This window comes from Salvelinus alpinus, chromosome 17 (genome assembly GCF_045679555.1).
Source record: "Salvelinus alpinus chromosome 17, SLU_Salpinus.1, whole genome shotgun sequence".
NCBI lineage: Eukaryota > Metazoa > Chordata > Actinopteri > Salmoniformes > Salmonidae > Salvelinus > Salvelinus alpinus.
In genome coordinates, this window is record NC_092102.1 from 33,051,814 (window position 1) to 33,079,021 (window position 27,208).

The window sequence follows — 27,208 nt, forward strand, 5'->3', positions numbered from 1 at the left end:
ACAGGTGATGAGATAGATTACTACCTTGGTCTTGCATGAGATGATACCCCTAACAGGGATCTTTCGACCTGTATGTGGGTGTCTGAAGAAGGATGTTTTTATAGTGCTATTGCACTGTGAGCATGAGCCACATTTGTAGTTCCCATTTGGGATAGGTGTCAAGAGTGTCTGAGTGGCTCAGGGGGCAGGTCAGATCTCACCAAACTATCTCCAGGATTGCGAACACGGTTATAGACCACCAGTGGTGGTTTCTTGAAGAGGTGTGCGATTATTTTGTCTGATTGCAGAATATGCTTTTTCAGGATTGCTTTCATTTTCTCCGAACCCTTGGTGTACTTATTTCAAAAGACGGTTGCGTTGTTTTTCTTCTTTGGTTGAGTTTTTAGTAATTCCTCTCTTGGTTTTTGAGATATTTTCATCATTGCAGCATCAAGAGTTTTGTCCTTGTAGCCTCTCATTTTAAATGTATGTGTCATTTTTTTAGCATTGATGTCAAAATCTGACTGGTGGCCACAGATTCGTTTAACCCTGCATAACTGGCTGTATTGGTAGACCATTCTTGAGGGGAAGGGGATGCATACTATCCGCACATAGCAAGGTATTGATGCCGAAACTTTGGTAAATACCCATTAAATTGCTGGGAGTTTAAACATGGAGTGTGCAACTTTCTTTATTTTGATAGTTTACATTAGATATTTTAACATAAAAGTTAAGAAACAGCTTGTCTCAACTTTGATTCAGTGTTATTTTGACTATGCCTGCTCTGCTTGATATAGTGGGCTATCAAAAAAGCTAATAAAAAAAAGAGAATGCAGGTCATGCAAATAATGTTATTAGTACAGTGCATTCGGAAAGTATTCAGACCTCTTGGCTTTTTCCACATTTTGTTACGTTACAGCCTTATTCAAAAATGTATTCATAATTTTTTTCTCTCATCAATCTACACACAATACACCATAATGACAAAGCAAAAACAGGTTTTTAGAAATGTTTGCTAATTTATAAAAAATAAAAAAACAGAAATTTCACATTTACATAACTATTCAGACCCTTTACTTAGTACTTTGTTGAGGCACCTTTGGGTATCTTTGGGTATGACACTACAAGCTTGGCACACCTTTATTTGGGGAGTTTCTCCCATTCTTCTCTGCGGATCCTCTCAAGCTCTGTCAGGTTGGACGGGGAGCGATGCTGCACATCTATTTTCAGGTCCCTCCAGAGATGTTCGATCAGGTTCAAGTCCGGGCTCTGGTTGGGCCACTCAAGGACATTCAGAGACTTGTCCCGGAGCCACTCCTGCATTGTCTTGGCTGTGTGCTTATAGTCTTTGTCCTGTTGGAAGGTGATGCCGGCAGATGAATGGCACGACAATGTGCCTCAGGATCTCGTCATGGTATCTCTGTCGATTCAAATTGCCATCGATAAATTGCAATTGTTTTCGTTGTCAGTAGCTTATAATTGCCCATACCATAACCCACTGCCACCATTGGGCACTCTGTTTACAACATTGATATCAGCAAACTGCTAGCCCACACAACGCCATCTGCCAGGTACAGTTCAAAATGGGATTCATCCATGTAGAGCACATTTCTCCAGCGTGCCAGTGGCCATTGAAAGTGAGCATTTGTCCATTGAAGTTGGTTACGACGCCAAACTGCAGTCAGGTCAAGACCCTGCTGAGGACGACGAGCATACAGATGAGATTTTCTGAAACGGTTTCTGATGGTTTGTGGAGAACTTTTTTGGTTGTGCAAACCCACAATTTCATCAGCTGTCCAGGTGGCTGGTCTCAGACAATCCTACAGGTGAAGAAGCCAGATTTGAAGTTCCTGGGCTGGCGTGGTTACACGTGGTTTGCAGTTATGAGGCCGGTTGGACGTACTGCCAAATTCTCTAACAACATTGGAGGTGGCTTATGGTAGAGAAATATGGTAGAGAAATGTACATTTCATTCTCTGGCAACAACTCTGTTTGACATTCCTGCATTCAGCATACCAATTGCATGCTCCCTCAAAACTTCAGACATCTGTGGCATTCTGTTGTGTGACAAAACTGCACATTTTAGAGTGGCCTTTTGTTGTCCCCAGCACAAGACGCACATGTGTAATGATCATGCTGTTTAAGCATGCAAGCTTCTTGATATGCCACACCTGTCAGGTGAATTGATTATCTTGGCAAAGTAGAAATGCTCACTAACAGGGATGTAAACAAATTTGTGCACAAAATTGGAGATACGTTTTTGTGCATATGGAACATTTCTGGGATCTTTAATTTCAGTTCATGAAACATGGAACCAACCCTTTACATGTTGCGTTTATATTTTATTCAATATAATACATGCTGAGGGATCTGTTTGCAGAAAAAGTATTATGTAAACAAATGAATTTGACAGCAAATTTCCAGCAATTCCACACATTTTACCATGACTTATGGTATGTTATTAATACGATATCTGAGTGAGATTGACTAACAAAATCATTGGGGCCCCCTGGAGGTCAGGGCCCCTGGGCACTTACCCTGCGTGCCCGGTCGGTAATTCGGGAATGATTACTACAAGTCTAAAAAGCTGGCTCGACTAACTAATTTCCCAATCAAAAATATTTTAACTGTCATGAGCTAATTGAGTGACTGTCAGTGAGTGATATAACAAGAGCAAAACTGCTGCAACCAAGTTTCGAAATTGCACCTTGTCTATTCTAACTCTCAACAGTAAATTGAGACTCCGACTGAGATCCCAAAAATACTCTGTTTACTAAAGAGTATCGCTGTCTAATACTCTACCACTGATAAAAAAACGCTCAGTGGATGAAAGTCATCAGTAGGGATCTATCCAAACAAACAAACTACTGTTTCTCTCTCTCAGCCCCACTGCTCAGAGGGATTTGGCTCCTTGGTGATTCAACCTGCAAACATATTTCTGCCAATTAAGTTAGATACGTGCAAGGCAATATGTAAGATTACTCAGAAATGATGAACATATACAGTTGAAGTCGGAAGTTTACATACACTTAGGTTGGAGTCATTAAAACTCATTTTTCAACCAATCCACAAATTTCTTGTTAATTTTGGCAAGTCGGTTAGGACATCTACTTTGTGCATGACACAAGTAATTTTTCCAACAATTGTTTACAGACAGATTATTTCACTTATAACTCACTGTATCACAATTCCAGTGGGTCAGAAGTTTACATACACTAAGTTGACTGTGCCTTTATACAGCTTGGAAAATTCCAGAAAATTATGTCATGGCTTTAGAAGCTTCTGATAGGCTAATTGACATCATTTGAGTCAATTGGAGGTGTAGCTGTGGATGTATTTCAAGGCCTACCTTCAAACTCAGTGCCTCTTTGCTTGACATCATGGGAAAATCAAAAGATCAGCCAAGACCCCAGAAAAGAAATTGTAGACCTCCACAAGTCTGGTTCATCCTTGGGAGAAATTTCCAAATGGCTGAAGGTACCACGTTCATCTGTACAAACAATAGTACGCAAGTATAAAAGCCATGGGACCACGCAGCCGTCATACCGCTCAGGAAGGAGACGCATTCTGTCTGCTAGAGATGAATGTACTTTGGTGCGAAAAGTGCAAATCAATCCCAGTACAACAGCAAAGGACCTTGTGAAGATGCTGGAGGAAACAGGTACAAAAGTATCTATATCCACAGTAAAACGAGTCCTATATCGACATAACCTGAAAGGCCGCTCAGCAAGGAAGAAGCCACTGCTAAATAAAACGCCATAAAAAAGCCATACTACGGTTTGCAACTGCACATGGGGACAAAGATCGTACTTTTTGGAGAAATGTCCTCTGGTCTGATGAAACCAAAATAGAACTGTTTGGCTATAATGACAATCATTATGTTTGGAGGAAAAAGGGGGAGCCTTGCAAGCTGAAGAACCCCATCCCAAATGTGAAGCACGGGGGTGGCAGCATCATGTTGTGGGGGTGCTTTGCTGGAGGAGGGAGTGGTGCACTTCACAAAATAGATGGCATCATGAGGGAGAAAAATTATGTGGATATATTGAACCAACATCTCAAGACATCAGTCAGGAAGTTAAAGCTTGGTCGCAAATGGGTCTTCAAAGTGAACAATGACCCCAAGCATACTTCCAAAGTTGATGCAAAATGGCTTAAGGACAACAAAGTCAAGGTATTGGAGTGGCCATCACAAAGCCTTGACCTCAATCCCATAGAAAATGTGTGGGCAGAACTGAAAAGGCGTGTGCGAGCAAGGAGGCCTACAAACCTCACTCAGTTACACCAGCTCTGTTAGGAGGAATGGGCCAAAATTCACCCAACTTATTGTGGGAAGCTTGTGGAGGCTACCCGAAACGTTTGACCCAAGTTAAACAATTTAAAGGCAATGCTACTAAATACTAATCGAGTGTATGTAAACTTCTGACCCACTGGGAATGAGATGAAAGAATTCAAAGCTGAAATAAATAATCTCTCTAATATCATTCTGACATTTCACATTTTTAAAATAAAGTGGTGATCCTAACTGACCTAAAACAGCGATTTTTTTACTCGGATTAAATGTCAGGAATTGTTTAAAACTGAGTTTAAATGAATTTGGCTAAGGTGTATGTAAACTTCCAACTTCAACTAAGTATTTGGGTAGACTTGCGATGCTGCCCATGTATGGGATATAGACTGGGTGAAGACACAGGGATTCACAGGAATCTACTGTGTCTGCAGAGTGAACAGAAACAAACTCCATAAGCCTAATATCCACACTATCTGAAACAGGGACATGACTCTGTGCGCTTTACTGTGAGCCCTCAAGGAGCTGCCCAAATGTTTGTGTCTGTCTGTAGTAACCCAGTGGTGTGTACCTAAAGATCAACAGCCTGCATTCTCAAAGTCACTGGAGCCAGAGCACAGCCAGAGACATGACTCCTGGTGCTGCTTGGCTAGCTAGTGTTGCTCATAAAATCTCTTATCAGTCTGGCATTCTCAGCTCATATCTCTTGCTGTTGTTGCTAAGCTAAGGGGAGGGTAGGGAAACTGATGGAATGCACCAAAGGCTGCTGTACTGATAGAGCCATATGCAGGGGTGGAATTGGGAGAAATCACCCCAGGAACTTACCACTGTCATATCCCCGGGCATTCGGCTTTGAAACATTGTAGCATCTTAAAATACTCCCCCCTGGGATTTTCACTTTGTGAACTCCATTCACACGTGGAAGTGTGACTTTGGCGGCATTGACTTGGATCACATCCACATAGATACTGGTGAGATCGGTCTCACTCCCAAAGACACAAAGCTAATTCATTTGGTTTTCTGAGTTTGACTGTTTTCTGCCTGATGCTGCCTCGCTCTGTTTGAGGGACGTAGAGATTGTGACGAAATAGTGCCCTCCTGTGGAAGAATTATGCACTTTAACTCAGGAACTATATTAATTAAAATGTAAATCATTCATCATAGCTACATCATTGGAGCCCATCTGTCTTTGGGCTAATAAAGTTGATAAACAATGTATAAGAAAACTTTAAAACACAGGCATTGGCAAGATCCACTGATAGGTTTTCACTGGGATCAGGCAGAAAGATAGTACAACAACCTATTTTTCATTTTTTTAATAAAGGAGATCATTCTCTCTCAATTATCTATAAAACAATTGCAATTAAAAAACATTCTTTCACTTAGAATATTTACATATTAACAAGTGGCTGTGCAAAATGTACAAGATATTAATACATAATCTGCTTCAGGTTTTTCACTAAAAACAGTTCTCTGATAGAACATGGATAAAGGGAAAGATGTGTAACAGCTGCTAGGGGCGATGGTATTGAAAAAATATGTACAGTCTGAAAGGTTTCATCAATACCATCCAAAAGCTTAACAGCCAACCAATTAGTATGTTCGCTAAGAAATATTTAAAAAAATACATAAAGTGGGTGTATGCCTCTGACCGACGGCTTGATTAAAAAACGGATCGTTCGGGGGGTGCATTCTGTATACCATATTCTGCATTCCATCCCATATCGCCATGGCAGCTAGCAATGGCCTCCAATCATAAAGGCTATCTATTGCGAACTTTGCATCAAAGTCTCACTTTGCATCAGTCTCACTTTGCATTGTTGCATCAATTAATTAATGTAAATTGTTTTACATTACTCTTCTGAAAAAAAAAATATATATATTGTATATCAATTTCTTCACACGGTCTACTGATAAAAATCTACAATTTACTGACTGCTTCCATAGGATGTGTGTGTGTGTGTTTTCATGTATGCATATACATGTACAAAATGTTATCAACAGACATGTTGACAAAATAAATAATCATTATAAGTGATTAAAAACAAAGCACCTGGGAAGAGATGCTAAAGCAGAAATCAAACAAGTCTAAAAACTTGAATGATTGAGGAGTGCTCCTGTTCTGTCATCAGAGGTCTGGAGAGTTAGAGATGTATGATTAATATGGCTTATTTTGGCTGCAAGGCAGCTTGATGGAAGAGTAATATCAGTCAAATTAAAATAATCCACAGGCAGTAAAAGAGCACTAGAATGAATGACTACAAAATAGGAAAAATAAAACGTCTACTCAACAAAATGCATTGAGTTTCTGTATCGTCAGGTATTTGACGTTACTCCTGCAGGTTTGTACATTTGTTGGTTAAACGTGTTAAAAGTCCCCTAGCTGGGGATCTTTCAAAAAAAAGTCTAAAGTCTAATGCATGAGGTTAAAGGATGGAAAAGCTAATACATGTCCCTACTGCAAAACATGAGGATGTTTCCAGACCTAAAGGAGACCTCACAAATAAGAGCATTTCCCCTCCAGGGGAGTGTATGGGAGGGGACCTGGTTGCCAGTAGCAGGTCTCTAACATGGAGAATGATTGAGGCCTCTGGTGGCCAAAAGGCCGTATTAGCATAGTCAGCGCAATTGGGGGCAGTCACCATTTTAATGTGGTCAACTAGGTGGGACTTCCAACTTTATTGGCAGATCCTTCCTGGAGACCTTGTTGAAGTCATGTCCAACAGGGTCATCAGGAGGGATCAGGCAATCACGAAGAAAATGTAATACTTCAAAATGGAGATTGCGTCAATGGAGCTGCCCATGCTGTAAGACGCTATAATGGCACAGATACAAAGATGAGTCCTCTATCCATCTCTATGGTCTCTACCTAACCGTGAGAGGCACTGTAAAGGAGAGGCCAGAAGAGCTAGTCTGATAGGTCAGTCCCAACAATTCATTGTTTCACAGCTGCAACAGCCTGGTCTCTCTTGAGAAGGGAGTGTAGGGCTCAGCTGATGATTCATTTTCCAGGTGTCACTGGTCTCTCCTCTAGTCTAAGAGGTCATGATTCTAGGAGAGCACAGAAGAAGAGACGGTACCATCAAGTGTAGCTGGTCTATCTTGCCCTTTGAGGGAGGTGCTATTGGTTGCTCTTGTTTCTAGGGGAGGTGCTATAGGGAGTGGCTGGTCTCTGTCTGTTAGGGAGGTGCTATAGGGAGTGGCTGGTCTCTGTCTGTTAGGGAGGTGCTATAGGGAGTGGCTGGTCTCTGTCTGTTAGGGAGGTGCTATAGGGAGTGGCTGGTCTCTGTCTGTTAGGGAGGTGCTATAGGGAGTGGCTGGTCTCTGTCTGTTAGGGAGGTGCTATAGGGAGTGGCTGGTCTCTGTCTGTTAGGGAAGTGCTATAGGGAGTGGCTGGTCTCTGTCTGTTAGGGAGGTGCTATAGGGAGTGGCTGGTCTCTGTCTGTTAGGGAGGTGCTATAGGGAGTGGCTGGTCTCTGTCTGCTATAGGAGGAAGCATCAAGTGCATCAGAGTGACTTGGTTAGTCTCATGAATTACTTGTCCCTTAGGAAAGCGTTATTGGGCATGTCCGGTCTCCCTGTGTGTTATTTGAGGAAGCCTTTAAAGAGCAGGTGTGAGCGGCTGGTCTCCCTCTCATTTTCCAGACAGAAGAGCAGGTCCCTGAGGTTGACCCGGGTGATGCGCTGGCGCTGAGGCCTGGAGCCTCCGCTACTGTACCCACCTGATGGAGAGGGACCAGAGCACAAGTCCTGAAGAGCGAGAGGAGGAAGAAGGGGAGAGAGAGGTGGGGGGAGATAGAGAAAGTAAAGTCCATGTTGAGCTTCAAAAATATGTGTATGATAGGGTGCTATCATCTAATTGTTTTCTTTGTTAAGATCCATTAGGATACTGTCTCAGCCTCCAGTATTTATGCTGCAATAGTTTGTGTCGGGGCGCTAGGGTCAGTCTGTTATCTCTGGAGTATTTCTCCTGTCTTATCCGGTGTCCTGTGTGAATTTAAGTATATATTCTCTCTCTCTCTCTCCCTGAGCCCGAGAATCATGCCTCATGATTACCTGGCCTGATGACTCCTTGCTGTCCCCAGTCCACCTGGTCGTGCTGCTGCTCCAGTTTCAACTGTTCTGCCTGCGGCTATGGAACCCTGACCTGTTCACCAGACGTGCTACCTTGTCCCAGACCTGCCGTTTTAAACTCTCTAGAGACAGCATTTACTCCTGAGGTGCTGAACTGTTGCACCCTCTACAACCACTGTGATTATTATTATTTGACCCTGCTGGTCATTTATGAACATTTGAACATCTTGGCCATGTTCTGTTTAAATCTCCACCCGGCACAGCCAAAAGAGGACTGGCCACCCCTCATAGCCTGGTTCCTCTCTAGGTTTCTTCCTAGGTTCTGGCCTTTCTAGGGAGTTTTTCCTAGCCATCGTGCTTCTACACCTGCATTGCTTGATGTTTGGGGTTTTAGGCTGGGTTTCTGTACAGCACTTTGTGACATCAGCTGATGTAAGAAGGGCTTTATAAATTAATGTAATTGATCAGGAGTCAATGATCTAGCCCAGAGTACTAGTCTATGTTTGGTTATGATACTCTACCTCAGCCCCGGTTCCGCTGACAGGGGAGTTCATTTTCCTTTTCTTCCTGGGGCCGATGGCTGCCAGGGCCGTCATGTTGGCCTCCTTCTGCCTGATCTGATTCAGTTCCTGCTGCTGCATCTAGAACACACACACACACACACAGGGAACAGGCATTTTTGACTCCTTTGCCTGAAGACAGACACATAACATGATCACACATACCAGCACACACTATAAATTAACATATTGACACACAAAGAGTATGAGAAACACTACAATTAGTTCACATACAACATGTTACACACACCATGTATACAGCTACACAAGCCTGTACTCTTACCTCTTTAGCCTTCTGTTTAAGCCGAAGCTGTTCTGGGTCCTCTTGTCGTGATCGAGACTGGGGGAAGAAAGATGCACAGTATTCAGTATCAACACTACTAGCATTTACAGTATATGACCACTAGATGGCACAAACAGCTATACATTACTGACTCTGGTTGAGAGTTAGTTACCTTAGCTGCCTTCATCAGGATCTCTCTCTCCTGCTCCTCCTTCCTCTGTTTCTCCATCTGATCCAGCTGCTCAAAGAACTTCAGCTGCGCACGCACGTCACTCACCTGTTCACACTTATCATCCTCCTGAAGGAGAGAGAGAGAGAGAGAGATGGAGGGAGAGGGGAAAGATAAATAATGAATTACAAGGGTAAAATGGTTCAATCAGATATTATCACTGGCATCATCAAATTATTTCAGCACTTTTTGCAAAACTGTTGCAATGAGCACCAGTGAAGATCAAATACCAAATAAAAAACTGGTTTTGACTAAAAATAACGTACAATTTGAATAGCTCATTAAATTACTTTACTAGTGAACCTCTTCCACACAAACACCCACAGAAGCTGTGTTCATTCACCTTGAAGGTGATGCTTTTCTGCTGCGCCACCACCGTCACTTTCTCCAGCAGGTTCTGCAGCCGATGCTGTGTAGCATGGGAAACGTAGTTGATCACCTCCGGCCCCAGGTCAGTCACCCCTAACCTCCTGCCTGTTACAACACAAGAGATGTCATAGATTTTAGGTACAGAGTGTGTGTGTGTGTGTGTGTGTGTGTGTGTGTGTGTGTGTGTGTGTGTGTGTGTGTGTGTGTGTGTGTGGTGTATGTCTCACCTATCTCATGTACTCTCTGGGTTAGTGAGGAGGTGTAGAGGAAGGCCTCGTCTTTACAGGAGCGAGTCACCATGCCGACCAGCTCAGAGTTGGTTGCCAGAATGCGGGCACTCTCCTCTGATAGGTTGACTCCAGCCATAGAGGCCACGTCATTTATATCATCATCATCCCTGAATGGAGGGAGAGAAACTGTTTATAAGGCCTCATTTTCACTTGAAGAACTCCAAAATCATCTGATTTGTACATGCATGTCTATGAGTGTGTGTGTGTTTACTTGAAGGTTCCTCCGCCTGCCTCCTTCTGCCTGTTCTTCAGTACTACAGAGAGCATAGACTGGGGCCCAAGTGTTACCTTGGGCCCTGGTGCTAGAGCCTGCTTCACTACAGGAACTGAGAGAGAGGGAAGAGATGGAGAGAGAGCGAGAGAAAGAGGGGGGGGGACAGTTACATAACAGAGACACTATATTTTTATTTAACCTCCTAACCCTTTCACATTGTATATCATAACTCAGCAATAAATAATTAACTTTTTCTTGGTAGAGTTGCTGTGAGCAGAAAAGCGAAGCGGACCTCAAGAGGAAGAGAGATGGAGGAAGAACACATTTCACAGATGGAGAGCTTTCCATGGGTCCCTCAAAACACCATCCATCAATACACTTGATCAATATAGCATGCAGTTATATACATATGTCACAAGGGGAAGTGTCTCAATATAGTCCTCGGTCAGTGAAGCCAGCAAGGCAAGCCAGGAGGACACTGGACACACATACACACCCACAGCAGCAGCACTTATCATATTACTGCCGTCTCCACTAGCTAATAGCAGCTGGCCACAGACAGAACCAGTACACTTCTTTCTGTCTGTCGCCGTCGATCATGGACACTGCTAACTGGCATTGTTCACACTGTGTGTCTTTGTCCCAGAGCCTCACAGCCCAGTAGGAAAAATACCTCACACAGGAAAGATCCAATCCTGCACAGGTGTCGTATCACATTCTACAGTGATGGTATCAAAGCATTAAATAATACAATTAATAAGGTAATACAAAGTACTATTAGGCCCATAGTATATTTTATCTTTCGTATAAATTATATTTCTATTAGAGAAGTTCATCTATGACGAGTACACAAACGCATGCATCAAACACACAGGCAAAATGCAGATAGAGTCGATGTCTGCGCCCCAGCGGAAATCTAATTAGCATTACCTCACAAGACACGTCTGAAGGTCCCCCGTACCAGTTGAAAAAATTAATGGAAGTAAACAGAGCATTCTGAAATATTCAGACCCCTTGACTTTTTCCACATTTTGTTACGTTACAGCCTTATTCTAAAATGGATTAAATGAATTGTTTTCTTCATCAATCTGTACACAATACCCCATAATGACAAAGCAAAAATCAAGCCATGAGGTCGAAGGAATTATCCGTTGAGCTCCGAGACAGGATTACGTTGAGGCACAGACATGGGTACCAAAACATTTCTGCTGAACTGAAGGTCGCCAAGAACACAGTGGCTTCCATCATTCTTAAATGGAAGAAGTTTGGAACCACCAAGACTCTTCCTAGAGTTGGTCGCCCGGCCAAACGGAGCAATCGGGGGAGAAGGGCCTTGGTCAGGGAGCTGACCAAGAACCCGATGGTCACTCTGACAGAGCTCCAGAGTTCCTCTGTGGAGATGGAAGAACCTTCCAGAAGGACAACTATCTCCTCAATAAAAGTGAGTGGCCTAGCCGGAGCCCGGACTTGAACCTGATCGAACATCTCTGGAGAGACCTAAAAATAGCTGAGCAGCGACGTTCCCCATCTAACCTAACAGAGCTTGAAAGGAATGGCAGAGAAGAATGGGAGAAACTCCCCAAATACACCTGTACCAAGCTTGTAGTGTCATACCCAAGAAGACTCGAGGCTGTAATCGTTGCCAAAGGTGCGTCAACAAAGTACTGAGTAAACAGTCTGAATACTTATGAAAAAGACTAACGTAACAGAATGTGGAGAAAGTCAAGGGGTCTGAATACTTTTCAAATTTCTGAATACTCCCCCCACCCTCGACAGGGCTAAGCATGTAATGGGATAAGAAAATACAAAACACACACACCTGTCTGCAGCTGTCTGACCACCTGCGGCTGCCCCATGATGATGTGACTGTGGGGCTGGCCTCGGAGCGTAACCATGGGTGACTGGGCCAGAGACACCTGAGGCCTCCCCATTGCCCCCTGCTGCTGAGGCACCATCTACACACACAGAGACAGAGAGAGACAGAGAGAGAGGCCAGAGAGAGCGAGACCAGAGAGAGCGAGAGAGAAAACAGAGAGAGAGAGAAAACAGAGAGAGAGAGAGAGAAAAAACAGAGAGAGAGAGAGAGAAAAAACAGAGAGAGAGAGAGAGAAAAAACAGAGAGAGAGAGAGAGAAAAAACAGAGAGAGAGAGAGAGAAAAAACAGAGAGAGAGAGAGAGAAAAAACAGAGAGAGAAAACAGGGAGAGAGAGAAAACAGAGAGAGAGAGAAAACAGAGAGAGAGAGAAAACAGAGAGAGAGAAAACAGAGAGAGAGAGAAAACAGAGAGAGAGAGAAAACAGAGAGAGAGAGAAAACAGAGAGAGAGAGAAAACAGAGAGAGAGAGAAAACAGAGAGAGAGAGAAAACAGAAAGAGAGAAAGTGAGAGAGGCCAGAGAGAAAGAAAGAGAGCAGGCCTGAACCTTACTGTGCAGGCTCGGGTATTTCCTTTCCACATTGTCCTTTCCAGCATGTTTCCAGCAACTATGGTGGACGCGTAACCAGGCGATACACTTGGGGTCATCCCTCAACATAACATACAGTCATATAGACTTCCTATTACAATAAAACAACAAGGCACCCTACCCATACAATAGAGGAAACACTGAGTGGAGTATCGTTAGGATATAGTATACCAGGCCAGGCTTGCTATGAGGTGTCTGGGCCAGGCTGCTGACAGGAGACTGGTGCATGGTCCCCTTGGTCCCAGGGCTGGTACTGTTGAGACGCGATTTCTGTGCCGTGGACGTGCCCCCCAGCACCACAGCAGTCAAGGCCTTGGAGGAGGCGGCAGGCTGGGCGCCAGCGTGAAGCAGCTGGCTCTGCTGGATGAAGGCTGCCGAGTCTGGGGTCATTTGACGCAGTGCAGGAAGACTCCTCTGGAGATGGGGAGGAAGAGCACAAATCATTCTCTCATCTACAGTATACTGCATCATTGGCCACTTGTATTTATTTGGGTGTATAGCTAGCTACATTAGAGAAGGGAAAAGCCATCAGTCTCACCTTGAGGAAAGGCACGAGATATGGCTGAGGAGAGGAGTTGAGCTCCCGGTATAACTGACTGGTGAAGTCCTCCGCTTCGATCTTACCCTCCTGTGGTGGTAGAAAAACAGACAACATAGAAAGATAAAGTGAGAAAAATAGTGAGAGTGAGTGCAAGAGACAGAGAGATAGACACATATGGCCAGACAGATGGCCAAACAGACAGACAGGTGTACCAGCAGGCTCTTGACTAACTCCTTGACGTTGGCTGTGGTCTCAGACGACTGCTTCCCGCTGGATGCCAGTTTGATCAGCGTGGACAAGAAGTTCTTACACTTCTTCACGTTCTCCAGGATCTCCTACACACACATATACACAAGTTAGGACCACTGCATGACTATTTAGGAGTAGATAAATGTCGGAAGGAGGGAGATGAGTTTTGTCTCACTGTGGTAGAAACGACCGTGGGGGCGCCTGGTGTCCCAGGGGTCCCTGCTCTCTGGGTGACTGCTGCCGAGCAAGGCTGCACTGGAGTCTGACCTGAGGTGGCGGCCGCTCCACCCAGCATAATGGTGTTCTATAGGAGATGGGAAAGAGGAAGCAGGGTATGAAAGGAGACTAAGGGGAAGATTGAAGAGAATTGAAGAGGGGGATGAGTTGTGTACCTACCTGTTGTAGTACAGGAGGCCTCTGGAGGGTGGTGGTGGCCTGGACGGTGGTCTGGGCCGGGGAGCCCTGCTTAGTGATGGTGTTGGTCATCTGACGGGACATCATGGGCGTCCCTGGAGCCTGCAGGACAGAGGAGAGGACAAGGGTTCAGGAGTTCACACTGTGATCTCTCCATCACTGTAGGTAAGAGATGATTAGTGTGTGTGTGCACCTGTACAGAAGTGATCTGGACAGGGGGAGTGCTGGTGGGGGTGGCTGCCCGTGGGGTCATGGCGCTCTGGGACTGGGATTGCATCTGGGCCAGGGTCTGCTGGTGGATCATCAGAAGCTGCCCACTCTCACTGCGTACCAGCACCATGCCTACACAGGGCATGGAGGGGTCAGGGGTAAGAAGTCAAACAGGGGATATAGATCGACAGACAGACACTTACTTTCTAAATACAAATAACGTTACATATCTTAATAATAACTATGAAAACACTTTGTTTAGTTAGAAAATACAGTTGGCCACTCTTAGCAGAAAATTACTTTTTTTATTGTCACAACAACAACAAAAAACATTCAGCTCTCAGTGGAGAGCTTAACTAGAGCTAACATTGTTAGCCAGAACTTGTGAGACATGCAACTCCCACAGAACATTTGCCACATGCATGCAACTACATTACATGATGTGCTATGGTGTCAGCGTGCCTATTGATAAAATCAGTAAGTTGTATGTGTGCCAGGGTAGCCTGTGTGTGATTTTACAGAATCAATAGAACGTTCCCACAGGTCAATGTGCTCGTGGAGCATAAACAACTGACAGCAAAACACGCACGCACATGCACAAGGAGTTTTGTCTAATAAACAAACCAAAGGTGCAGCAGCGATGGCAACTGTAGCTGATATGACAGAGCAAATGTTAACTTCAAGTTTGCAACAAAGTTTCTGTTTCACAGAGTGTTGAAAAGAAACACTATGCTGCCAGCAAAATACATTGTATCCTTGCTCGACTGTGGCTAACTGACATAGTGTCCCACTAACGCCGACTTCACCCTTTTTGGTAGATTGCTATGTAGACAGTCAAAATCAGTGTACCCCTACTCAAGCAATGTTTATTTCAATGAATGAATGTCTTATCTACATTTTAATGATGAAACAAGTTGACCATTTATTATTCAGTGGATGCTACATCCCCTAAAACAAAACCAGAGCCCTACTTTGATGAAGAGTCTTTCAATGCTAGTGGGACACTTTAGTAGATGAAGTGGGACACTATTTTCTCATTAAGAACACAGTGGCCCAATTCACCTGGCACTTGTGAAATCATCAATTATACTTTGTAGAGGCTTATAGATAACACACCATCTGTATAAAAAAAACATTAAGAAAAAGACAACCTTCGACTAGACCCTCTCAATGCCCTTGGAAAATGTATTTGGGAACATTCCAAGCTCTTGGTGAAAAATCTAACTAAACAGAGACATCACAGCTATTACACCCCCCCCATATAAAAAAAAACGCTGTCCCTTTCATAAATTGCACCTCTTTTCTATCCTTCCTTTCTTACATCATTGTCCTTTCCTACTCCTGCTATTTCCTGCTAATTCTATCCACCATCATCCTATGCTGTTTATGTGCTAAATAGCATCTAGAATCGATTTACAGATGTTAGGAACAACTAAAAGAACATATTTCAATGTATTTTGGAATATCCAATGAGTGAATTTACATTTAAAATTGATTAAAAAGTTTATTTTGTGCATTTTAATAGCTGAAAAGGTCCCTGTCCCACTATCCAAACAGTGGGACACCACTATAAATCAGATTTTCATAAATATTATAACTATTTACGTGAATGGTTATTATATTTCAAAACACTACCAGTAAATATTAACTTTAACATGAAAAGCTAGATTGTTGAATTATAGTTGACAGAATGACAGCCTTATCATTATAGTGCAATGTTTCCTATGTATGTTTTCCTATATATGTTTCAACGGGTCTCTCCATCTGAGAAACCTGATCACACACAAACACCACAATGATGTCACACTCACCAAAACCATTTTTTCATGCACAGAACACATTCAGCAACAACCAAATAACATGTGTTGGGACTGGGCTGCAAAATTATAGTACAGTTACAGTACCCTCAAAGAAATGGCCCACTAATGCTGACTTCTTCCTAACTGGCTACTGTACTACGTCAAAACACCTGAGAATGACAGTTACCTGGAGGGAGCTGAATGTTCTGGATGTTTGAAGTATTTTGTTGGGGTTGCGGAAGTCTCGGGGAGAACACCTGTGGCGCGATCGACTTTATCCCACCAGGACAGGCTGCAATAGTCGATGGGATGGAGGTCCTCACATTTTGTAAAACCAGGCTTTTACCTACAACACTGGGGGCGGTCACTTGTGAAGTCGTTTGTATGGTCGTTTTTGGCGACTCCAATTTGTTGATTTGCGCTTCTGAACTTGCAGGGTGGGCAACGTTGACAGATCGTATCAGAACCGTATTATTACTCCCGCTCTGCGATGTGACTGTTCCGGGGGTTTGCATAGGCGGCCTCACGAGCGTGACAGTGGGCACACTGTTTAGAACAGACAGCTGAGACGATATCACAGTTGAAGTGACAGCATTGTGCATAAGAGGTGTTTGAATGACTGTGCTGGAAGTTGAGGGTATGATTACGTTTCCTTTGACCACGGAGCTCGGTCCGTTGTTCACAACCGCGACGGCGGGCACTGTGCTGCTTGCCGAGCTCACCAAAGCGGCAACACTTCCTGAATTATGAGAGTTTATCACAACGCTCCTTCCATTTAAAGTTTGTACACCAGCCGCCCCAGTTTTTCTGATCCCAGCTCCGTGATCGGGAACCCCCGTTATCACACCACTGACTGCCCCAGTCTTGCTCGGACTGTGCCCGGCTGTCATGCTCGAGCCCGCCGCCGTTGTCCCGACCGCAGCATACATGGTTGAACCCTGGGACATCCTACTATTAATGACACCCCCTGGCACGCCAGTCCCTACAACAGAGGAAACAGATGTGGGATGGGAATATCTATCAATTGAACATGTGTAGTTATATAAGCAAGTTGTCAAATTGTGTGGCTAAAAGAGACAGAAAACAGAAAAACAACGTGACCAGAATAAGCTAACGTTAACCAGTCAGCTATTTTACCTGGTTTAGCAAGCTCTTGTGAAAGTCCCATTTCGCTGTCCTGGACATTGGAATTGCGACCTACAGCTGAGTTGTCAATGTTATTTGCTGCAGCCTGGACCCTGATTGAAGACTTTCCACGACCCGATCCCGTGAGCTCAGACTCCAAAGACCCAACTAGATCACTAACTACTTTCTCGTCCACCTCTGTGTTGAAGAAAACATCATCCAGTAAATCGGAGCCCGCCGCCATCTTTACTCTGCTACACTCGCTCGTGAGACGCATGCACCGATTGGATACTCCGTCACTGACATCGGATTTCAGGGTGCTCTGATTGGTTATTGTTAGATTTACAGTTTGGGATGAATTGTTATAAATTGCATTAAATGAATCCCAGCCGGATGAGATATAGCACGGACGAAAAATTGGGACGGCAGTACAGACAGAGTTGCATTTGGTAGTTGTGCGGCTAGCGTTGCCAAAAGTGAAACGAACCACACCAGACATCGATTATGTTACCGACTTTTGTTACTATTTTGAATCATTATAGAGGAAATGCAGTGTCTTTCTTTGAGCTTTTATTCTCGACTCAAAATGGCTGCGTTGTTTTTCAGGCAGTCTGTCCTACAGCTGCTGTTACCGCCCGCACGAGGGCGCATACAGGGCGCGGATCGTGCGCTCGCTGCCGACTGTCAGCTTCGTGCCCACTGACTGACACTGACACATATGCAGGACAATAAAGCATCTGTCATTTACTTTGTTTTACTGCGGACATGTAACGGTAGCCTATTCATACGTTAGAGATTGATGTACATGTGATATTTTAACTTTCACTTGGTATGCTGGTGCTATTGGCTCAATAATGCGCTCGAGAGAGAGAATGTGTAGGCTAAATGTAATTTTAATCAAGTTGAATAAAAACATTATAGGCCTATACAATTATCATATATTTCTTTGTTTCGGTCATATTGTAAATTTGTTTTTACTAGCCTATTGATATTTAGCCTAGTTAGGCTTTGTAGCCTAGTTTATGGGCTACAATAAATATTATAGAACGAAATTGCATGAACTCGGCATATTTGCAACGACACTTAGACAATATGCATAGGCTATATGCCATCAATAACTGTTACATTCAGAGTATAGTTGATGAAGTTCCAATTAAATTTTATAATTTTTTTCAGAACATGCAATCCAACCATGACCCCTTGAGGCACAGGTGCACTTGTAAATGAGAAGGCGTGGCCCATGGCTCACCTTGGAGTGATGGTCCATAAATTCCCTCTAATGAGCCGCATATTGCCTTGCTGTCATGTGAATCACATTTAAAATACAACGCAGAGAGTAGGCTACTTGACGATTACGTGTTGCCATTAGTTCACCAGCCACCATGAGCGTCGGGACTCCTTATATCGGCAGTAAAATCGGCTTGATTTCCAAAGCTCTAAATCGGTATGAAGGCATCTTATACACTATTGATACCGTGAATTCGACAGTGGTGTTGACAAAAGGTAAATTATGCGAGCGGACAGACGCATATCCACTCTCAGACAACAGTTGTAGTCAAAGAAGACCTGTTTGCTCCTAAAATAAGTGATTGTGATCACATGTGTCATTACAAATAGATGTTGGAGCCCATACTTTAAACACAGAGACAATGCGAGCAGTGGGATGTGAAAGTAAAGTTTCAATATGGTCACTTAGGCCTACTGTTATTGTATTTTACCGGATAGTTTACTTGGTTTGTGTGTACAGCTATGTCAATGGATTGCATAGTAAAAACATCTGATTTGGCCTGTCAATGAACTTCCATGATTTTCTCTTGTTCATATGTAGTGAAGTCATTTGGATCAGAGGGCCGACCCACAGACAGGCCAACCGCTCCCAAAGATGACGTCTATGAGTACATCATATTCAGAGGAAGTGATATCAAAGACATCTCATTGTGTGAGCCTCCAAAATCCCACCATGGCCTGCCCCAGGACACTGCCATTGTGCAGGTAGGCAGGCTATGCCTACCTCTCAAACTCTAAGCGACATTCTGCATTCTCAACCATTAGCTTCGCCCAAGACTGCCTAGTGTGAACTACAATACTGACGCTGTTTTAGCGTTAAGAAACGTCAATCATCGCTTGCGAAACTGCTTTTGAAACATGGCCATTTCATCAGGGAAGAAGTCATTCAAATACTAAAGATACACTTACTGTAGCAGTTTTGCACAGATCGATACAGCTATGGCTGCCTCCATCCAACAAAACTACACTTCCACTATATTTCCAGAGTTGGCTTACTTACATACAGGTGTTTGGAACACGCTAATTAGCAAAGGTGGTCGCTTGTCTTCCTTCTGTTTTCCGTAAACAAGCGCTGTAATATGGAGATATGGCAATTTGGGAACACTAGCCCTTAGGTGTTTATCAATTTGAACTTTTTTTTACTTTTTAAAGTATTTATCGGTGTTGTGTAATGAAAGCTAAAGTCTTTCTGCTTCCAATACTGTACCGCAAGCGACACGTTAATGTTCAGATTGAGCATCGGGGATCTTCGTTAACAAAACTCCCCCCTACAGAAAACGTCTTCGTCCAATGACTCTTATGTGTAATGTAATTGAGTCATGATCAAGGGCTATGCCATGAGCCCATCCATGTATCAGTGTTTCGAGTAAATAATTTATACATTTGCTGTATTCTTTCCTCGTTTTGGGGGGGGTTCAGTCATCACTCAGCACCTCAGCGTCCTCCTATAATCCAACTCCAGGACCAATCAGTCCCTACAGGATCCCATCGTATAACCAGCTAGCAGCCAACTATCTGCTCAACCAGCAGTATGCTGCAGCCCTTGGTCTGGGTGAGTCAGCGAATAAGACCGGGAACTGTTGGGGATGATTCATGTTGCAACACTTCATTTTAATGATAAAATCCATTATCGGGTGCTTGTTTCCAATGATGATAAATAACCTCCCTCTTGGTCCTGTTCTACTCAGGTGGAACTCAAGGCCCTCAAGTGAGAAGGGGTCCTATGGTGGAGCAGGCTGTCCAGACGGTGCCTCTAGATGAGGCAGGGCAGAAGAAAGGCCAGAGTCTGTCTCAGGAGCAGCGCAGGGAGACCAGTAGGCCCATGCAGCGAGCTGCACGAGGGAGCCCACAGCCCCAGAGATGCTCTGGACCAGGCAGTAAGCAGACTGGGCGCAAGCCAGGATGAGCTGGTGTTTCTTCAGGCTGATATGGGGGGCCCCTCTGTATTTACTTTATGCATGTAGAATAAGGATAAAGAAATGCATTGTAGAATATGAAAAATAAAAAGGATCTGAATGTGTGTTCAGCTTTTGCATTGTAGAAGATGCACTACTTCCTATAGTATACATTGGCATAATGCCTGATTTTGAATTTAAGTAATGTAATTTAACTTGTTTGCTCTGGTTAAGTTGTAGATGTAATAAAAAATTACCCCCGTAGAAAAACATGCATTCATACTGTAAAACGGACTATGTAATGTGATTTGCAACTAGTTTTCTACCATCAGGTGGCTCCGATGTACAGCGTCGGTGTACAACTTCCCAATCCAATGATGAGAACAGGCCACCACCAAGGAGGAGACAAGGTGACCCCCCCCCCCCCCCCCCTTTAGCTCTTGGGTCAGGGACAAATCTAATTTGCTTTGGATGGTTGTATAGTAAACCATTTTGTCATAGAATTTCTCATACCTTAGAATGAATGACTTATCATTCTTTCCATTTTTGTCCTGCAGGAGCTCGTAGGCCCAGGAATCGTAATCGGGGCCAGCTCCTTGTGAAGAGCTCAATGCCCAGCACCCTCAAGTTTGAGTCAGACTTCGACTTTGATTCTGCAAACGCCCAGTTCGACAAGGAAGAGCTAGAGCGGGAGATGCAGGACAAGTTGAACATCAAAGGTTGGTTGCATTAAAATAACCACATGTCTGTGACCAATGGGCCTTCATGCTTTGTACTGTAGTTGCAGGAATGTTGCAATTTGACCATGACTGTGATCATGCATTAGGCAACCATTAGCTCATGATCTGGCCATCACTGATTGGGGAAATTAATGCAAAAAGGGGACTTCTATCTCTGGCGGAAATGTATCCTCCAAAAATATTATTTGGTTTCATCTGCAAGCATTTCAGAACCATGATTTTGTTCATTGTTCATCCATGCTTGCATCTTCACTAGAAACACAGGATGAAGGGAAGGCGAAACCAGAAGTAGACACTGGTGAGAAGACAGTGGAGAGGGATCCATTTGGGCCCAAGTGCTACTATGACAAGGCCAAATCCTTCTTTGACAACATCTCGTCAGACCATAAATCCAGGTGACCATGTTTATTTTATAAATGTGCTCTGAAAGTGACTAACCTATCTATTATGCTGTCAATTTCATGTGTCACAAAATGCTTATGAAGATCTGACTATGTAATCTCTGTGCTTGTCTAATCATGTTACACTATGACCCAGACGCACTACCTGGGCAGAGGAGAGGAAGCTGAACGTTGAGACCTTTGGGGTTCCTGGCCGCTTCCTGAGGTTCCGTGGGGGCTACCGCGGCCGGAGAGGGCTAGGGTCAGCACAGCGCCGGCCCTCCCAGCGAACTGGGACTGGGAGGCTGTGAGGGTCAAGTGAGTAAGGATGTGTGTGTTTATTCAGAAGCCTGGGTATATATTGCTTGCGATTTGAGTCTAACCAGGCAAGGCTAGTAATGTTTTTTTTTTAACCCTGCAGGCCTCGTTTGACGCTTGGGTTACCTTGTGCATGAATTGCCACGAAGTGGTTGGTTGTGTATGTACTTTTGTTTTTGTAGTTAACCAAAATGTAACATTTTGCATTCCATTATTTTTCTCTGCCATCATGAAGTGTTTTGTAATGAGAATTTATTTTGACTCTTGGGACCCCACACCTGAATAAGTATATGAGAAGTGAAATGCATTGCTTTTTCTTTATTTTCTTTGAGCCTAAGGTACATTTTGGCTTTTGACATTGTTTTGAATTTGCTTGTGCTTTTCATTCTTTTCTGTATTCTGATAAATGGATGACATGCAAACTTCCTAAACTATTCAAGGGATCAATTTGAAGATGAAACTGGTGAGGGTAAACTACTTCATGGTATTGTAAATATTACTTAATATAATTATACCTAACTTAATTAAAACAGACCATGTCTGCCAAAAATATTGAATTCCCATGTATTGGTTTGTTTTCTATCATTTTGAGAAAATAAGTGTTCAATTGTTACAAATCTAATAAACATGGGAAATTGCTTATTCACTTGTTCTCTGTTCAATGATACTAGGTGGATGTTGTAGTTTTTAAATGCAGATATTTTTCATTGCAAGAATAAGGTAAAGTCTTAAGATTGCATGTGATCCATTAGGGCAGCAGTGTTTCTCAATCCATTCCATTGGGACTCCCAGGGTGGGAGCATTTTGTTTTAGTCTTAACACCCAGTACCTTGTGAGCACTGGAGTCTACCAGTACTACCATAGCCTACCTGATTCAACCAAACAAGAGCCTGCTGATTAGTCAAATCAGGTGTTTATGCCGGACTAGAATAAAAATATGCAATCCTTGGGGGTCCCTCCAGCAATGGCTGGAGAAACAATGAGAATTCATGTAAACGATGAGATATTGATGGACAAAGCCACATGTTTGTTTTTGTCATGACTGGTCAAAGTGTTCATGGTTTCTTTTGTTTCTCTGCTTTCTCCGTTTCAATAGCCGTGACATATTCCTCGATTTCCTCTTGGACCAGAATCTATTTACAGTGGAAAGTAAATAATTAGGGGAACATTTTAAGTTGTGCTATTACACAGGTGAGATCCTCTGGATTTGCTGAGGTGTCACGATTTCAAACAGACCTTCATTGATTCATCCCGCTTCATAATGGCTAGCTCAATGTTCTTTCCCCCTGACTGGACAACCTGCGAACATAGGGTGCAAACTTTGATGGAGGAAAATCTGTGCTTTGTGTTCCAATCAGTACATTGTTGCCGTCAAATGTTCTAAAATGGTGTAAGCCTCACCTCAAGTAGCGCTCTGATGGCAAGCTTAATGGTGTCTATCGGACTCCATATCCTCTTTATAGTTCTTCTCTAGAAACTTCCGAACAGTCTTGGCAGATCTTCCAATGGCATTTGCCTATGTACACAACCACATTTTATTTTCCATATTTTGAAGCATCTTATCAATGATTCAGATGTATGGGTCAGAAAAACACCCTTACCTTCCAGGCATGGTATGTTCCTGAGGGGTCTGTTTGGTACAGATGGGGTGTTCCATCGAAATCAAACCCCACAATGAGGGAGGAGATGCCAAAGGGCCTTCGCCCATTGCTTTGGGTGTAGCGCTGAAAGTCGGAATATATAGAAATGATGTATCCGCACGTGTGGGGGGTGGATGGGTCGGTGGGTGGGTGGTACCTGTTTTATGCTGGAGCTGTAGCATGTGATGTACTCTACTGTCGCAGGGTCTTCTACTGTGACTCTGACACTCCACCCTGGCCCTGTTAACAATGATCCTGGCATCTGCGGTCAATCCTGCAGGCCATTGGATAAGGGGGAAGTATGTTACACCAATTAAACACTTCACCCAACTTGGTGTAAAATCAAATTGCTTTATTTCAGCAGTAACATTACATGTATCATTCAAAGTAGGCCTACAGTGCCTTAAGTATTTAACCCCTTGACTTTTTCCACATTGTTACAAAGTGGGATTAAAATGGATTAATTCACATTTGTGAACTATCTACACAAAATACTCATGTCAGAGGAAGAAAAAAACTTTCTAAAAAATTAAATCAAGTTTATTTTCAAGTTTATTTTATATAGCCCTTCGTACATCAGCTAATATCTCGAAGTGCTGTACAGAAACCCAGCCTTAAACCCCAAACAGCAAGCAATGCAGGTGTAGAAGCACGGTGGCTAGGAAAAACTCCCTAGAAAAGGCCAAAACCTAGGAAGAAACCTAGAGAGGAACCAGGCAAACATGATTAGATAAGTATTCAACCACCTGAGTCAATACATGTTAGAATCACCTTTGGCAGCGATTACAGCTGTGAATCTTTCTGTGTAAGTCTCTAAGAGCTTTCCACACCTGGATTGTGCAACATTTGGCTTCTTTTTATTTGCATTTTAAAAAGACTTCAAGTTCTTTCATTGGTTGTTGATCAATGCTAGACAACCATTTTCAGGCCATAGATTTAAAAAACAAACTCCCCATTCCTTAATGATTACAAGCATACAAATCAAATCACATTTTATTTGTCACGTGCTGAAATGTTTACTTACAAGCCCTTAACAAACAATGCAGTTCAAGAAATAGAGTCAAGAAAATACTTACAAAATAAACTAGAGTGAAGAAAAAAGTAACAAGTAAATTACACAACTAGGCTATATACAGGGGGTACCGGTACCGAGTAAATGTGCGGGGGTACAGGTTAGTCAAAGTAATTTGTAAAGTGCCTCAAAATGTGATGCAATCACCAAAGTTTGAAAATATGGAGAGATTGGCACTGTAATGCATTAGATTTGCCCAAACATAACTTTTCATCCTGAATACAAAGTGTTAACTGCTTTCCCTCATGTTTTGCAGTATTACTTTACTGCCTTGTTGCAAACAGGATGCATGTTTTAGAATATTTTTATTCTGTACAAGTGGCTTATTCACTGTCAATTAAGTTAGTATTGTGAAGTAACTACAATTGAAATCCCTGAACGGTTTCCTTCCTCTCTGGCAACTGAGTTAAGTACGCCTGTATCTTTGTAGTAACTGGGTGTATTGATACACCATCCAATGTGTAATTAATAACTTCATGCTCAAAGGGATATTCAATGTCTGTATTTTTTTTTTTACACATCTACCAATAGGTGCCCTTTGCGAGGCATTGGAAAACCTCCCTGGTCTGTGTTTGAAATTCACTGCTTGACTGAGAGACCTGACAGACAATTCTATGTGTGGGGCACAGAGATGAGGTAGACATACAACAATCATGTAAAACACTTATTGCACAGAGTCCATGCAATTCATGTGACTTGTTAAGTACATTTTTACTCCTGACCTTATTTAGGCTTGCCATAACAAAGGGGTTGAATACTTATTGACAATACATTTCAGCTTTTCATTTTTAATTCATTTGTAAAAATTCTAAACATTATTACACTTTGACATTATGGGGTATTGTGTGTAGGCCAGTGCCAAATCTCAATTTAATCCATTTTAAATTCAGGTAACACACAGTGGAAAAAGTCAAGGGGTGTGAATACTTTTTGAAGGTACTCAAATGTTGATGACATAAATTATACCAGACATGGTAATTACATATTTGCAATCACCACTTGACACGTCTGTGGTTTGGTGTGCACTATCCTATGTTTAAAATTTACCTGCAAAGGCCATGAAGACATTGTCATCCAAGGAGCAGATTTTGCGCACTGTCCTGTCTTCTTGGAGCTTGGCAACAGTTTTCTTCTCCACTCCTAGAACAACAACATTTTCCCCTCGCACTCCAACCTGGAAAAGAATTAGGCACAATTGATATAGTTGCGCCGGTTGGAGCTCAATTTGGTTCCCACCATGCACTTCTCTTTGATAGGCTACATTGTGGCATCGGTAGAGATTGACCCAAAAGCGATTTCAATATTTAAAGGGGTAGTGCAGTCAAAAACATGATTTCATATATTTGTATATAGATATTTTTCCATACACACACATATATATATATATATACACAGGTTGGAATAATTCTGTGTAAATGATGATAATGCACTTACAGTGTAAGAGGAGTTTGAAAAGATCCCTGCTTGTTTGGCTGGGTGTTTTTTTTTTTGACGGCCTGGTTAATAGACTAATAGGAAAGGGAGTTTGCCCTCCTCTCTGCCAATAACAGTTAGTTTTCTAATAACCTATTTTTGTTTATTTTTAACCATTTTAATTTAAAACAATTACAGTAAGGTACTGTTACCCAGAAATTATTTGATATTGCGATAAAAACACGGAGCATTGGAACTTTAAGAACATAACATGAATCTATATGGTACTTACAGCAGTTGAACCTTTTTTGACCGCCTCCTGTGCGTAGTCCACCTGGAATAAGTGGCCATCAGGTGAGAACACTGTGATGGCACGATCGTAGCTCATCTTTCATTCAATTCACTTTTACATAAAATATTATTTCTGTGTTCTTGACTTGCCTACGCTCTATAAACAAAGGTGAAAGTAATCCGACTGAAGGAAACAACCAAGCACGAGCTAGCGAGATACTATTGGGGCATGTATTTGCACGTATTTGCATATTTCCGTTAGGGAACGATGCCTACTCTGTAATGTGCGGTTGTGCAATAACTAAATTCGCCCTTGCACTCCTAAACAACGCAATTTGGCAAAAGGTAAAACCAATCAAACTTTGTCCACTCGGTTCGTAACAGATTCTAGTTTTGGGAACAGAAAACTGTATTGAGAAAAATGAAAACATTTGCATAATGTCGGCAAAAATCCATCTTCTCCCACTGACGGCCACTAGGCTTGCTCATCACCATATTTAGTAGTGAGTAGAAACGCCAACCGGGTGTTTCACACTTACACATCCGGTGAAATATCTGTATAATTGTTCTATCTGTGATTCTGTGTGGAACAGCCAACGTCTGATTTATTGCGGCCATCAACCTGTCGCTATTTACGTTGGAGAGCGAGCGTAGTGAATCAAAAACACCCCTACCACCGTTTCTGGACTGATGTAAAACTACGCCTTGGCCTCAAATTGCATACAACCGTTGAAATGTCGTTGAAATGTTTGACATATTATTATACAACCGTTGAAATGTTTGACATATTATTTTACTACACTGATTCCACAATTGAACGTGAGTATGTCACAAATCTCTTTATTTTATTAGGATAATTTTTCATACACAAATCAACATTTATGAAGAAAAATACCCTTTTCTTATTTTTTTAATCTGATTTGGAAAACTATTTAGAGTCATTAAAACGTATACAAAACAAAATGTTTTTTTTTTAAGTATTCGCTACATGTCTGTATTTGAATTGATATAATGTGGATTAGTTTTATTTATTTATTTCATTTCTTTGTGGAATCTCTCTGGCTGTTATGTTTATGTTTTGCATGTTAC

General features: G+C 42.6%; 2 protein-coding genes and 1 pseudogene across 2 annotated transcripts; 1 reads left to right on the top strand and 2 right to left on the bottom strand.

Annotated features, from left to right (window-relative positions):
- Positions 1-5,565: 5,565 nt before the first annotated feature.
- LOC139542786 (transcription initiation factor TFIID subunit 4-like) lies at positions 5,566-18,005 on the bottom strand. Its single transcript, XM_071348614.1, has 16 exons — positions 17,096-18,005; positions 16,146-16,940; positions 14,143-14,291; positions 13,932-14,051; positions 13,711-13,839; positions 13,499-13,621; positions 13,284-13,373; positions 12,917-13,159; positions 12,103-12,238; positions 10,281-10,395; positions 10,007-10,176; positions 9,754-9,884; positions 9,354-9,479; positions 9,182-9,238; positions 8,860-8,979; positions 5,566-8,014 (listed from the first exon to the last, which is right to left on the bottom strand). The coding sequence occupies exons 1-16, from the start codon at positions 17,580-17,582 to the stop codon at positions 7,850-7,852; spliced, it is 3,156 nt and encodes a 1,051-aa protein (XP_071204715.1). The 5' UTR covers positions 17,583-18,005; the 3' UTR covers positions 5,566-7,849.
- LOC139542787 (protein LSM14 homolog B-like) lies at positions 18,005-22,345 on the top strand. The gene is made up of 9 exons (XM_071348615.1): positions 18,005-18,586; positions 18,912-19,075; positions 19,790-19,922; positions 20,059-20,247; positions 20,598-20,675; positions 20,823-20,984; positions 21,262-21,400; positions 21,543-21,703; positions 21,807-22,345. Exons 1-8 carry the CDS (start codon positions 18,466-18,468, stop codon positions 21,694-21,696), a joined length of 1,140 nt encoding a protein of 379 aa, XP_071204716.1. The 5' UTR covers positions 18,005-18,465; the 3' UTR covers positions 21,697-21,703; positions 21,807-22,345.
- LOC139542788 (proteasome subunit alpha type-7-like) lies at positions 22,007-26,628 on the bottom strand (annotated as a pseudogene).
- Positions 26,629-27,208: the final 580 nt, after the last annotated feature.